Source organism: Hylobates moloch, unplaced genomic scaffold (assembly GCF_009828535.3).
Source record: "Hylobates moloch isolate HMO894 unplaced genomic scaffold, HMol_V3 SCAFFOLD_36, whole genome shotgun sequence".
Taxonomy (NCBI): domain Eukaryota; kingdom Metazoa; phylum Chordata; class Mammalia; order Primates; family Hylobatidae; genus Hylobates; species Hylobates moloch.
In genome coordinates, this window is record NW_026652311.1 from 206,251 (window position 1) to 222,368 (window position 16,118).

General features: G+C 38.3%; 1 protein-coding gene across 3 annotated transcripts in view; it reads left to right on the top strand.

The window, feature by feature from the left end:
• Positions 1–5,432, top strand: part of LOC116463446 (intraflagellar transport protein 80 homolog) — a 148,981-nt gene extending 143,549 nt beyond the window's left edge. For all 3 annotated transcript variants that reach the window (XM_058434625.1, XM_058434626.1, XM_032146558.2), the window contains one exon: positions 3,754–5,432. In XM_058434625.1, coding sequence (XP_058290608.1) covers positions 3,754–3,864 — 111 coding nt within the window. In that variant the 3' untranslated portion in view covers positions 3,865–5,432. The remainder of the gene's footprint in view (positions 1–3,753) is intronic.
• Positions 5,433–16,118: the final 10,686 nt, after the last annotated feature.

The window sequence follows — 16,118 nt, forward strand, 5'->3', positions numbered from 1 at the left end:
GACCCTGTCTCAAAAATAGAACAAACCTCACCTGATTAGTTTCTTCCCATTTATTTTTTTCCCATGGTTTCCAATCTCTGGATTGGTTTCCAATCTCTGCTTTCACTTCTCTAAAAACAGTCTTGTCACATCTTTAAAATTTATTGTTCTTTGCTGAAAATGCTATGTAAGCCAGAGTTCCAAGACACTGTTTTGAGTTACCTTTCACTGAGATTTCTCCTGCTATGATGTACGCTACACATACTATTGAACCGGTTTGTTTTTCTCTTTTAATCTGTCTCTCCCATCAATAAACTTACAAGCGTTGAGGAGAAATTATATTTCTTCTCCAATATTGTCTAGGAAGCAGAATATAGGGGAAAAAAAGAGAGAGAAAGAAAGAAGCAGCATTTAGAAAGGAGAGCAGGAGCCAGAAGAGGGTGGTATTATATAGTCTGAGAGATTTTTCAAAGAGTAGTGGTCAGCAAGGTCCAGAGAAGGCTCTTATTCCAGGGCCGTCCATGTACTTCTGCATGTCACCATGCCCTTCTCTAGATATACACATGGGTTCTCACTCATCTCCTTCAGGTCCCCCCTCCCTTTTTTTTTTGAGACAGGGTGTCACTTTGTTGCCCAGGCTGGAGTGCAGTGGCACAATGACAGCTCACTGTGGCCTCAACATACCAGACTCAAGCGATCCTCTCACCTGAGCCCTCTAAGTAGATGGGACTAGAGATGAATGCCAGCAAGCCCAGCCCAGCTAAATTTTTTATTTTTTTGTATAGACAGGGTCTCACTATGTTGCCCAGGCTGGTCTTGAACTCCTGGGCTCAAGCAATCTTGCCTTGGCCTCCCGTGAAGTAAACTGATGACACTGCAACCTCCTATTCTATTCCTGGTGCTCACTATCTCCCTTCTCTATTTTCAAAATCTTTACCACTTCTGGCATACTAGATATATTTTTTGTTTTATTTATTATCTGCCTTTTCCATTTTTATCTGTCTTTGCTTATTATCTCTCTATGAAGACAGTGATTTCTGTCTTTTTGTTCACTAGTGAATCCTTGTACCTCAGACAATCCTTGATATATACTAAGCACTAAATATTTGTTGAATGAAAAATTGAATCATACAGAGAAGGTATATAAGATAAGGACTGAAAACAGCCGATGGTGGTTTTAGTGCAAAGTTCCTAAAGTGTCACAGGATCAGAATTATAGTGGACTGGGAAGAGAATGAGTCAGGAATGAGAAGAAGAGGGATGGTAGCTTGCAGGGAGAAGACAGAATAGAGAGCCAAGGATGATGACAGCGAGGCAGTGAAAAGAAGGACATTTAATGTGTGAGGAATAATTGAAGTCAGATATCCTAGAAGAGTCAAAGAAAATGGAATCAGAGACATATGTTAAGAGGTTGGCCTGAGACAGAAGAGAAAGATAATGATGGGTGTAGATACGGTTAAGTTTGTGAATGCAAGGAAGGAAAATAAAGTGAATTCATACCTGATGGCCACTATATTCTCTGTAAAGTAGGAAGCTGATCTTCAGCTGAGAGGAAGAGAAATGTGTTAGAGGATGGAGAGCCTTTTGGTATGATTTTGAAATTGCTTCTAGGTGACTAAGAATTGGCTAGCGAATTGAATAAGGAGTGCCAGATAATATTGGCAGTCCCTATACTAGCAAAAGATGGATTTTAGTGTAGAAATCACTTGACAACTATCAGAGAACATTCTTATCTAAAACCTACTATTAAAAATATTCTAATCCACGAACTAAATTGTCTGTAGAACACTTTTTAAAACTAGATCAATGCCAAAGTGATAGTGAAACATTTATTTTCAGTAGGACAGCTATCCACTGACACCCTGATTTGTATTATAACAAATAACTAATACAGATATCATCAATTTACTTGCAACAGAGCAGCAATTGTTCAGTATCCTATCAATGTATGGTTTTATTGTGATTGATTTGAGAAATGTATGTAAGTCAATTTAAGGCTGGAAGAAACCCAAAGCATTCATCAAGTTTCGTCTTCTCTGTAAGTGTTCTGTTAGACATAGAAATGAGTGCTTTGTCATTTAAAAAATATCAGATTTTGCCCTGATTGAAAAAATGAGTCTTTCAAATAATCTAACATCTGCTTGGCTTTTCAATGAGCTGTCACTTGCATCTTAGCACAGACATTTGTCTTCTATGAGTAAGAGGAATTCTTTTATTAATTCATCTATTTTATGTATTATACATAAGTATATGTCATTGTTATTTTAAATAAAGGTGAGCCAAAATATTTACAAATTGCTTCACAGCAATTCAGATATGGGATATTGGAATTTAAAAAAAACTTAATTTCTTTAACCTCCAGCATAAGATAAAAGAGGCATGAAGTCCTATTAAAGTTAAATTAACCCCTCACTTACTTAAGCTGAATCTGTTCAAGCAGACTGAGATTACTTCATTCTGCTTTAATACTACTTATTGCATTCAACTCCCCTAAGCAGAGGTGAAAACCTATTCACTTTTGGCTCAGACTCAGGGGTTTGGGTTTATTTCCTGTAAATCAGAGTTAGTTTAATTTATGACCCAATTTTTTCCATGTCTTGCCTCAGAAAGGATAAACATTCCTAAATTAGTGATCTCCAAACTTTGTTAAGTGGTAGAATGTGCTTTCCTAAAGAAGTTGCTCATAGAACTCAGGAGCAGAGTCTATTCCTAACAAGTCTAATGAACTTAGGAGAGGAATGGGGCTGGGCTAGGGGAGGGGAGACTGCATAACGGATAGAAGGGAAGCAAACAAATAAAAATGTTTGCACTTTGCAGTTATTCTTTTCATGTGTTTCCCAGTCTTGCTTTCCCTTCGCTTTCTCTAACATCTTTTCCTCATTGTCTTAATGACCACCATGTCTTACTTTAAGAGTTGGTGCAAAGGAGCCACTTTCACAGCATATGCTTAGGGGAAGCTAATGAATCCCTGTCTTTCCTCATAACTAGGCTTCCAGTGGAAACTTCAGTATATAAGATGTGAAGCCTATTTGAAAAATGGCTTGGTAACCAGAGTCTGGTCCATTTTTTCCTCGTTTGGAAGACAGCGGTCCATCTCATCCCCTACCTTATCCTTGAGCACGTATGCACAATCCTAAGGCTCCATGGGACTGTTTAGATGCACCTTTATAAATAGCTGTGACTAGATTTTGGTCTTTTAAATCACAATGAGAGTCTTTGCTTTTTATTATATAATTCTTATTTTTTGGTCTTATTCTTAAAACTACTTTGTGATTTTTGAGCATTATTTGTTTTTTGTTTTTTTTTTTGAGACAGGGCCCTTGCTCTGTCACCCAGGCTGGAGTGCAATGGTGCAATCATGGCTCACTGCAGCCTTGACCTTGAGGGCTTAGTTGATTCTCCCATCTCAGCCTCCCTAATAGCTGGGACTACAGGTGTGTGCCACCACACCCAGCTACTTTTTTTATTTTTTGTATTTATTTTCCCATCTCAGAACTTTGCCATGTTGCCCAGGATGTTGTCAAACTCCTAGACTCAAGCAATTCACCCACCTCAGCCTTCCATAGTATTGGGATTACAGGAGTAAGCCACTATGCCTGGCCAAGCATTATTTCTTTTTCTTAACTTTGATGCTCTCTTTTTCTCTAATCTTTTGGTGCTCTCTTTTTCTCTAATCTTTTGGAAGTCACACAGTCTGTTTACTCTTAGTTACTTTGGAGTAAACAAAAATGTCATACTATCTAAGCATATTTCTTCTTTTTTTTTCTATTGCAGCTCCAAATAGATTGGGAAAAAATCAAAGCCAAAATTGAGATGGAAATTACAAAAGAAAGAGAGCAATCGTCAAGCAGCCAATCCAGCAAGAGTATGGGTCTAAAGCCCTAAATGCCATGCTTATCTTTAAGAAGTTTTATCTTTTGAAACACATTCTGATTAACCAAGGGTAAGCATGTTTTGGTTGCTAAAGAAAAAAGCATAATCTTTAAACGAGTATAAGTACTTGCTGTGTATTTAATGTAAAAGTACATTCAGAAAGATGAAACACAAAGTAATTGATGTATTTCTATCTTTTATATTTTTTAGTCCGATAATTAGCAAAATATTACTATGTACTTAAGAGATACCTGTGTAGTCTTGATTATATTTCATTTTTTTGCCCATTACTTCATCCCTAAATCTTCAGCATGAACAAATATTAATGTTGATAATAAAACATTGGACTCTTTGATATGTATGTTACCATTAATTTCTATTTGACCTCTAAATTGTAAAATGCCTCCAAAAGTTTATTTATTTGTAGAACAAAAATACATGAGGATGGATTTGTACAAATGTATAAAATGCAGCTATTTATACACCAAGTTCATAGCAGCATTACTGGAATAGCAAAAGATGGGAACAACTCAAATGTCTATCATGAATGGATAAACCAATGTGCTATAATACATACAATGGAATATTATTTAGCCTTAAAAAGGAGTGAAGTTCTGATAAATACTACCTCAGGATAAACCTTGAAAACACTGTGCTAAGTGAAATAAGCCAGACACAAAAGGCCAGATATGATGCCACTTTTATGAGGTACCAGCATAGGCAAGTTCACAGAAACAGAAAGGAGAATAGTGGTTGCCAGGGAGTGCAGGGAGGAGGAAATGTGGGGTGGAGTTATTGTTTAACGAGTACATGGTTTCTGTTTGGGATGAACAAATTCTGGAAATGGATAGCGATGATGATTGCTCAGCATTGTGAATGTTAATGCCACTAAATTGTACCCATAAAAATGATTAAAATGGTAAATTTTGTTATGTATATTTTATCATAATTTTAAAAATATACCTAGAATGGGCAAGAAGGATTCTCCTCATTCCTCTCTTGACTTGAGAATGATCAGTCAATAGGCCCTGAAGTCTGAATTTGTGAAAATTTCCTTGGGTGATAAACTTGTTTGATTACTCTTAATTTAGTGTATCCCAAAGTTATTACTACATAATCTTTTAAACAATAAAACAAATACCCCTTCGAAAGTCTTCTGCAAACCCATTTCTGAAAATGGTACATTATAGGGTGGGTATAGATGCATAGATATGGGATTATGTATGATAGGTATATCATACATAATGTATATACACACACACACACACACACACACAAAGGGATAGATTACCTCTCTTAACCCCCATTTTAATTACTATGTCTAGGTTTTTTAAATAAAAATCTTTTCTTTTTAACATGTTTCTTTTCTTTTCTGGAATATTGGAATATTCTGTTCTTGATCCAGATGAAATCTGATTGAGCAGTGTACTTACAAGTTGTACTGTGTATATGTTTCCTATATTGTTATATTTCAATGAGAAGCTTAAAATGTTTAAAAATAAATGGTTAAAAGGTTTATGTTATGTATATTTTACCACAATAAATGCAAAAAATAAAAAGTCTGTGTTCTAAACAATTCTCTCATATCCTATAATTCAATCCACTTCTAACACTAACTGCCTAGAATTAGAAACAGATCCCACAAGTTAAAGGGCAAGGTTCCCAAAAAGACTGCCTTTATTTATTTATTTGTTTGTTTATTTTTTGAGACAGAGTCTGGCTCTGTCACCCAGGCTAGAGTGCAGTGGCCCGATGACAGCTCACTGCAACCTCCCTTTCCCGGGTTCAAGCAATTCTAGTGCCTCAGCCTCTTAAGTGGCTGGGATTACAAGTGCCCACCACCACGCCCGGCTTTTTGTATTTTTAGTAGAGACAAGGTTTCACCATGTTGGCCAGGCTGGTCTCAAACTCCTGAATTCCTGACCTCTAGTGATCCGTGCTCCTCGGTCTCCCAAGGTGCTGGGATTACAGGCATGAGCCACCGCCCCTGCCCTAAGACTGCTCTTATTTTAGACTCCAGCCGCAATCAGAGTCCCCAGGCTACTCATACTTGTGTCTGACTTGGCTGCACATTTGGAGGCTCCCTCAACCCCCCTTTAAGTTTGATAATTTGCTAGAAAGATTCACAGAACTCACAGAAACACGTTACTTATAATTACGGTTTTATTAAAACGATAGAACTCAGGAACAGCCACATGGAAGACATGCACGGTCTGGGAAAAAGTTGGGGGAGGGAATGTGGAGGGAACACAGAATGTCCATGTCCTCTCCTCGTGGAATCGAGGCATGTCATCTTCCTAGCACATCAATGTGTTCACCCACTAGGAAGCTCCCCTGAGCTTTACTTTTCTGAAGTTTTGTTTGTTTCTTTTTAAATTAGGGTTTCATTACATGGGCATAATTGATTAAAACATTGGCCACGCAATTAAACTCAGTCTCCAGCCCTGTCCTCCGCCCAGAGGTCTAGTGGCTTAAACTCTAATTACGTGGTCAGTTTTTCTGGCAACCAGCCCCATTCTGAAGCTATCTAGACTCTTCCTCCAGTAGTCACCTTTTTAGCATAATGAAGATATTCTTATCACTCAGGAAATTCTAAGGACTTTGGGAGATCTGTGCCAGGAACCCTCCTTCACTAGACCATATAAATTCTTTGGTTATCAGAGACCACACCCTTGTCTTTGACTCAGGATCTTTTGTGGTAAAAAGATCATACCTGACTGGGCATAACTGATACTCTTAAGTATTTGCATCTCTCCCTGTGTAAGCAAACCCCAGTCCAGAGTGCCTACTCCTATCAGGACCCATTTGTAGCTCGCCGATGGCCACTGGCATCAGTGTAAGTTGTTCTCTATGTGCAGGGCATTCTCCCTGGGAAATCTGCCCCCTGGCCATCTATCTGGAGTCTCTGTCTCTCTTTTTGGCAGACAGAACAATTTTTATTGGTAGTTTTTTCCTCAGAAGATGTAAGAGGAGCATGTCTATATTCACCCCATCTATGTATTGCTGCAGCTCCCCAGAGTCATTTTATGGACCCAGGTGGTTATATCAAGTGAATAAACGGGATATCTGCTCATCGACTCCAATCACCTTTTGATGCTGGAAGGGAGGTCCTCTTGTGAGCACTGGCATGTCTTACGTTAATGCACCACTCAAATTTTCATAATGATTTCCACAGAGCCATGCCGTGTAAGGGCATCCCTTTAATAGACCAATCTCCCATTGCTCTTCTGCCTGACCGTATGACCAGGCCACTGGCCACCACCAATGAGTATGTAGAAACCCAAACATAAGAATAAAGAGCATGCAATACAGCCCACCAAGCTGATTTGTTTTTACATTCTCCTCTGGGTGCGCTGGCTCATGCCTGTAATCCCAGCACTTTGGAAGGCCAAGGCAGGGGAATTGCTTGAGCCCAGGAGTTTGAGACCAGGCTGGACAACATGATGAAACTCCATCTCTACAAAAAAGCCAGGCGTAGTGGCATGCACCTGTAGCCCCAGCTGCTCAAGAGGCAGGATTGCTTGAGCCAGGGAAGTAGAGGCTGCAGTGAGCCATGATCATGCCACTGCACTCCAACTTGATGACAGAGCAAGATGCTATCTCAAAAAAAAATTTTTTTGTTTTACAGTTTTTGATCAGAGTAATGATGTTGTCTGATCACATTGGAACTGCTATCCATAAACCAAACAGCTATTTATTGATCAAACAAGCTGTTTACGGCATATTGTCCAAGTGATGACAGAATCTGGCAGCTCCTTGGGGGCTTCCAAAGGCAGTCCTAGGGGAAAAGTGTCTACCATCTGATGAATACACTACATCCCCCCAGTATGTATTCCTATACAAGTCATTTCCACTTTATTATGGAACGCTTCCAAACACTTTCTTCCTCATTAGTGTTTCTCTGACATCAACCCAGATATGATGGATATTATGGTTTTCAAAATTATTTTATGTCCTTCAGTCATAGAGGCAGTTTCAATTAATGTCTGATAGCGAGCTAGTAATTGCCCTTCAAATGGGAATTCTCTAGTCCAACATCTAAATGGTCCAGTCATTGTTGCTGTGAGGCACTCATAGGCTTTTGCAGAAGCCCTCTGCTCTATGCAGGGCGATTACACCAAGAGTTTGTCCAGACCAACACTCCAGCTTCTATTATGGACTATGTGGGGTTGGGAATCTCATTCATCCTCATTTATCCTGTCCAATAAATATGGCTTGATGGGTGGATTTACATGGCTTGTTTTACTGTTGTCAAACTCAAATCATTAGATTTAGAAAATAAGATTAAGTATAGGGTTGAGTGAAAAGCTCGAGGATAGCCACCCGGAAAACACAGATTCCGAAGGAATGGGGTCAGTGCTCTAAAGTGGAGAAGTTAAGGTTTCGTTTATAAAAGCAGAGACAAAGAAGTTTAACAGGGTTACAGCATTTTCCATACAAGGTCAGCCTCCTCATGCTTGTAATCTCAATACATTGGGAGGCCAAGATGGTAGGATAGCTTGATGCCAGGAGTTTGAGACCAGCCTGGGCAATATAACGAGACCCTGTCTCTATTTAAAAAAAAAAAAGAAAAATTCCTCCAAATTGGGATAAATAAAGCAGACTTTTAGGAGTCCTTTTAATGTTGGAGGCCCAGGAGAGGGGGTCCCATTGGTCCACCCAACCTTCTATAGTGCTATATTAAGATCTTTATTTCAACCCATCAGTGCCCATTTTATTCATCTCATTTCTTAATAACCATCTAAAAATTTCCACCCTGCTGGAATGAATCCTTTGTTTCTGATGTCTCTTCTCATTGTCTTGTTAATTAATGTTCTTGATATCTTTGTGACCCACATCAAGAAGCAGAGACAGAAAATCCAATAAGCCTTCTCTGTTGCTGAATTCTGTAAGAGTAACTTTACATGGGGTGACTTGCAAAAGGGGTCCCTTTAATCACAGTATTTACCATGAGTGGGTAATGGGCAAATTCAGTAGATAAATATCCTGATAATCATAAATCCAGTTTCAGTGGTTTGCATACAAAACATATCAGCTGCTTCATCTGGGCTATTTCACTTGACATTTATAGAGAGAATCAGAAAATCCTTCTCAGGGTAAATACACTCTTTACAGTGGCTTTTATCCGTCTGCCAAGCCAGCTGTTACCTCTGGAATAACCTGCTGTGTGTCTGGATCACATACAACCTTCTATGATTGTTCCATAGTGAGCTGTGGGTCCTGTATCAACCTAAACATAATCTTCTGCATTGCAGCATTCAAAACCAAAGGTACTGCCCCTAAATTAGATACTCTCACAGTCCACTTTGGTAAAGATTCTTCAGGAGGCTGATAACTATCCACAAAATGAAACAGCTCCTTCACACTATACCTACTGATTTCAGTAGTTTTATGGGTTTGCCCTCCCACAACATGAAGTACCCTCTTGCTGACCAGAGCTACCTTCTGTTGTCCCAGCATAATTGTTCCTTTTGGGGGTTGCCTGAGGCTAGTGGCCATAGCTGAGACTTACCAAAATCTGAGTTTGGTTCAAGGTCAACATCCACCCTAGCATTTTCTTTCACTCTCAACTTTAGCTATTATAGATACAGCCAAGGGATTGTATGTTTACTATATTTCTTATTATTTTGCTTTTCTTTATGTCCCCTGTGAAAGGAAAATAAATCTTGAGACCTCAAAATCACTGAGCCAAGGGAAAAGTCAACCTGGGAACTATGTCAGGCAAACCTGCCTTCCATTTTATTCCTAAGTAAGATAGTTGCAAAGAGAAAAAGCTACATACCTCCCTCACAATTTGCCCACAAGGAAATTCCTTGTGGACAAAAGACAGAACTCAAAGTCATCCCTCTGAGGCTCACCTGAGACAAATACATATCTGATTGCAGAAATCCCACATTTCTCCCCTATTGTTTATGTAAAAATGCAGATTCACTGAGCAAGACTAAACTGTATATTCAGTGGAAGGCTGATCAAAGGACTCAAAATAATGCAACCTTTTGTCTCTTATCTACTTATGACCTGGGAGCCCCTGCCTCAAGCTGTCCCTCCTTACCTGATGGAACCATGGTACATCTTACACATATTGTGTCTCATGTCTCCCTAAAATGTGTAAAAGCAAGCTGTACACTGACCACCTTAGACACATGTTGTAAGGACCTCCTGAGGCTGTGTCACAGGGGCGTCCTTAACCTTGGCAAAATAAACTTTCTAAATTGATTGAGACCTGTCTCATACATTTTGGTTTATAATTCAAATGATCCCCTTCCTTTGGAGTTGAGTCTACCACCATTTCTAAATTCCACTGATAATTTTTACCTTTGGTAACTGATTGCAGCACAGTGCAGTCTCATTAGGTATTAGTTATTAGATAGTCATCAAGAAACCAGATTCCCCATCCCCCACCCATTCATTCTTTCTGTTCCCAAGCCAAGTTTCTGTGAATCAGGGCCATTCTAGAAATCCCGTATTTCTGACACAAAAAAAATGTGTTCTAACCATAGTTCTCTGACACCAGCTGGGTGTCCTACAATTCAAATCAATTTTGACACTAACTACGTGGAGTTAGAAGCAGATCCCACAAGTTAAAGGGCAAAGACCCCAACAAGACTGCCCTTACTTCAAAGGCTAGCCAGATGGGTTCCCCGGCTTACCAACACTTCTGTCCAACTTGGCTACACATTTGGCGGTTCCCAAGACCTGCTTTCTGGTTTGATACTTTGCTAGAATGACTCACAGAACTCATTGAAATGCTGTACTTATGATTACAGTTTTATTATAAAGAATACAACTCAGGAACAACCAAATGTAAGAAATGCATGGGGCAAACTGGCAGCTTCTGTGCCTTCTCCTCGTGGAATTTGGGCATCTCATCCTCCCAGCACATTAATGTGTTCGCCAACCAGAAAGCTCCTTGTAAACTCAGGGCCTTGAGTTTTGTTTTGTTTTGTCTTTAAATCAGGGTTTTATTACAAAGGCCTGATTGATTAACTCTTGGCCACATGATAGAAAGTCTCCAACCTCTGTCCTCTCTCTGGAGGCTGGGTGGCTGAAAGTTCTAGCCATCTAATCATGTGGCTGGTTTTTCTGGTGACTAGCTCTGATCCTGAAGCCATCTAGGCACCCCAAGAGGCCATGATTAGCATAACAAAGACATTCTTATCACTCAGGACAGTGGAAGGGTTTTGGAAGCTCTGTGCCATGTACCAGGGACAAGGATCAAATTTATTCTCTCTTTTTTTGCCCTCTGTCAACCAGGCTGGAGGGCAGTGGCACCATCATACCTCACTGCAGCCTGGAATTCCTGGGCTCAAGGGATCCTCCTGCCTCTGCCTCTTGAGTGACTGGGACTACAGGTGTGCACCACCACGCCCAGCTCATTTTTTAGTTTTTCTGTGGTACAGATGGGGTCTTTCTTCCTTTACCAGGCTGGTTTCAAACTCCTGGCCTCAAGCAATCCTCCCACCTCAGCCTCCCAAAATGCTGGGATTATAGGTGTGAGCCACTATGCCCACACAGCCTCAGATTTTCTTTTTTTTTCTTTTGAGACAGCGTCTCACTTTGTCACTCAGGCTGGAGTACAGTGGTGCGTTCACAGCTCACTGCAGGCTCAACCTCCTTGGCTCAAGCAATCCTCCCAGCTCAGCCCCCAAGAAGCTGGGACCACAGGCAGGTGCCACCATGCCCGGCTAACATTTGTATTTTTTGTAGAGACGGAGTTCCACCATGTTCCCCAGGCTGGTTTTTCTTTATTGTGTCACCAAGTCACTCCCTCAGTCATATCCAATGTTGCACTTGTATGTGCTTTTGTCTTACGCTTTAAAAAATATCTATTGTAGAAGCTTTTCATTTGGTTTAACGCAAATTTTTTTTTTTTTTTTTTTTTTTTACATTTTAGAAGGGTTTGATACAATTTAGTGCTTTTGTATGTAGGTATTTTGTATATTTCATAAACATATAAAACAGAGAAAATTGTTTATCCAGAATGCTTAGGACCTGACCCTGTTACAAACTAATGATATTTCTGAAATATGATGATCCAAAAAAATGTTTTGGTATAGAGGGTATGGTATATAATATGGAACCTAAGTTTTAAACAAGTTGTAAATCAAATATACCTTAGGAAATGGTTTACTATAATAAAATATTTCCATGTGTCCCTATTGAAGAAAGTCTTCAAATGTCTGTCATTTTGTACATATAGAAAATATATACCTTTCTGAAAATGAAGTACGCTACATAAATCCTGTTTGGAGAAATACCTCAAATACGTTTTCGTTATTAATCCTTATACTGACAAAATTCAGAATTTACAATGTACATAGCATTAAGAGGTAATATGCAGCAATAACAATGTATGGATTCATGTTATTCACCAAGAACAACTTGTTAATTTGTGGGTAGGATTTTGGGAAAATCACTTGTCAGGATTTCTTTTAGAACCATCTGCAGAAACCAAAGAAGGTCATGCAGCAGCTCTTTCGGAAAGACTCATCATCTTCTTCTTGTCCTTAGCTTGTATATCTTCAGTGTCTTCTGCTCAGTGGTAAATGATCTCTGGGCCAGAAAATTTATGAGGTTCTCCCAACCTTTTACAGTCTCTAACAAAGTCAATTTTTAAAAATTCTGTCTGCTTTACTTTAAAGTTACTTTGTCCCTGTGAATTGGCTTGAGCTGCTGGAATATCACTGCCTGGCCATTTGCAACCCAGGGGATCATACACTCACCATGCACTATGCATAAATTTTTAAATGTAGTAATTTCTAAAACAGACCACTTCAAAACAACCATTTTGAAACAACTTAGAGCAATTCATGCTTTCAGACAGTTCCAGATGTTCTAGATTATCTAAAACTCTTTTTTACTCTAACAATCTTCTATGGTGAAGAAATTTGCACATTAAAATTTTTTGTACTTTTAATTGAAAAAACATTTTAATTCCATGGAAATGATTACAACAAATTATTTTCCTAGTAAGTTGAGTAAAAAGTAGTGGCTCTAAGCTCCTTTTCATTTTGAGAGTATTATCGCCAAAATAGAGAGTTTAAAACGACTTAGTCCAGAAGCACTAAAATATCTACCTAAAGTGTATTTTCTTGTCTTCAAGTCAAGAGCTGTACCAGAAGGCTACTCATTTAGCCAGTAAATGAGTAAATAAATAAATGTTTATTTCTATAAAACATCAATAGAGTTTGTAAGCCAAGACCCTCCAAGTGATTAGCATTAAATGCTAGAATGTAATTTCATAGAGCAGGGATTAAGTAATATTTGTACTGTGCTGGAGAATTAAAATAATAGTAGAACCTATGGCTAATTTTCCAATGTTTCTTGCCCTGTCTTTCAATATGCACCATTAACATAATAGTGTCTCTTCATTTTCTGTGTTTTTAAGGTAGATACAAATATGAACAGCAAAATGCACAAAACATAATTTTAAAAGGATTATATTAATAGGTTCAGGACTATAATCAATTTGTCCTTAACTTAAAAGACAATATGAGATAGTAGTTGCTATGCAATGAAATTTTTTATCTTCTAAGTCTTCTTAATATTAATCAGTCAAAACTTTCAGAAAAGTAGTTATAATAATAAAGCATTTATAATTAAAAGTTGACAAAATCCCTTTCTGTGGCACTTGTTTTCAATGAATAAAATATCTTTCCTCATTCTTGATGAATACCCTACGCTGCAAATAGCAAAATCCATTTATCAACCAAGTCACTATTGAGCACCTACTGTGGCCTGGGAACTGTTCTAGATGATAAAGAAACAGTAGTAAGCAGAAGAAAGAAATATTCCTGCTTACATTTTAATGAGTATGTATGGGGAGAAGACATACGATAAACAAACATTTTAAAATATAGTATTTCAGAATTAATAAACAGAGACAAAGCACAAGAAGGAGATACGAAGATGATGGGGGAATGTCATTTTAAACAGGGTGTACTGTGCAAAGGCATACAGAGTGATATAATGGACTCTGGCGACTCAGGAAGGGGAGGGTGGAACATGGCTGAGGAAAAAAGCTACTTACTAAGTACAATGTACAGTAGTCAGATGATGGGTGAACTAAATCTCAGACTTCTGCCGGGCGCGGTGGCTCATGCCTGTAATCGCAGCACTTTGGCAGGCCGAGGCATGCGGATTGCCTGAGGCCAGGAGTTCGAGCCTGGCCAACATGGTGAAACGACATCTCTACTAAAAATACAAAAATTAGCCGGGCATGGTGGCGGGCGCCTGTAATCCCACCTACTCGGAAGGCTGAGGCAGGAGAATCACTTGAATCTGGGAGGCAGAGGTTGCAGTGAGCCGAGATGGTGCCACTGCACTCCAGCCTGGGCATGACAGAGAGAGACTCTGTCTCCATAAAACAAAAAACAAACAAACAAACAAAAAACCAAAACAAAACAAAAATAAAATCTCAGACTTCACCAATTATACAATTATACAAAAACCACTTGTACCTCAAAAGCTATTGAAATTTTTTTAATTTTTAAATTTAAAAATAAAGTCAAAAAAGAATAGGTAATGCTAATAATAACAATATTAATAAAATAATCAACATTAAAAATAAATCAATAAATAGAATGTAATGGGAAGGTGTCACTGAGAAGGTGAGATTTGCACAAACACCCCACAGAAGTGGTGCTCAATTTAAACTTCTGCAAAAAAACACACAGGAAAAACATCAAATAAATTCCTATTAGAGGAGCCCATGTTATTCCTCTGTAATTTTAATGTGCTAATCTATAAAAATAATTCTGTATGGTTTTGACATTAATAATCATCTATTAAATAGATTCTATTTAATAGTCGTAATAACTAAACACTGAATATTTATATAACCAAACAATTACTATTCAGGTCCACAATCCCACATATAAAACCCCTGGGTCAAATCTGTTTCAGAATTCAAATCTGTTTAAGAAAAATGGTGTGTATTCCAAAGTTCTTGATAACACTATGCGTTTGTTACAGAACATCCCCAGCAGGGTCACAGCGATCATTCCCTAAACACATCAATATTTCTGCCGTGTAACACACGAATATTTATATTAAGTGGTATAAATAAAGATAGTAGCTTCTCTTCAGGTTTTCTAGCTTTTCTTCAGGTTTTGCTGCCAAATGAGTTCAGATTGGGTCAGTTATGAAAGACCTTTTTGTAGTCATAAATTCACAATTCATAAGTTGTGAATATGAGATTATAGATTTGTTTTGGAGGAATTGGAGTAAAAATTCGGATGTATACATGGGCTTGGATGAAAGGAAGGGTAAAAAAGGCTAAATCTTCATTTTTCATAGTGGAGAGACAATAGATACTGTTCCCCCGCCATTGGTAAATAATAAGCATGTAATTTATTAATAGATACATTAAGGTAAATACCAAAAGAGCCAACTAAAAGAGCTGAAAGTGATTGCTTCTGCAGAGAGGAGGGTTGAGAAGAACGGATCCAGTACTACTGTTTTTCACAACAAACCTTATAGAAGTATTTGCCTACTTAAATATGTGCATGTATAACTTCAATAAAAATAAACACTGACCTTAAAAAAAAGATGGGAGAAAATATGTGGACCACCTATTTTACAAAGGACCTGCATGTAGAACTTACCGAGAACTATCAAATCTTAACAGTAAAAAACAAACAAGCAATCCATAAGAAAACGGTCAAGAGACATGAACAGACATTTCACCACAGAGGATATACAGATAGCAAATACACACAGGAAAAGAAGCTCGACAGCTTAGCAATTAGGGAAATGCAAATTAAAACCATGCCAATCAGAATGACTGAAATAACCAGTGATAAATGCTGGCAAGGACGCAGAGAAACTGGATCACTTACATTTTACTGGTGGGAATATAAAAATGCATAGCCACTATGGAAAGAAATACGGCAGTCTCTTACAAAACTGTACATGCACTTACCATATGACCAAGCAATTGCACTCTTGGGCATTTATCCCAGAGAAATGGAAACTTATGTTCAAGTAAAAAGTTGTATGCAAATGTTTGTAGTAGCTCAACTCTTAATAGCCAAGAACTGAAAGCAACTCAAGTATCTTTCAATGAGTGAATGCTTCAACAAACTATGGTACATCTATGTCATGGAACACTATTCAGTAGTAAAAAGAAAACGACCGGCACAACAACCTGGGTGGATCTCTAGGGAATTATTTCAAGTGAGAAAGGCAATCTCAAAAGGTTATACACTGTATGAGTCCATTTATATAACATTCTTGAAATGAAAAAATATTAAGATGGAAAACAG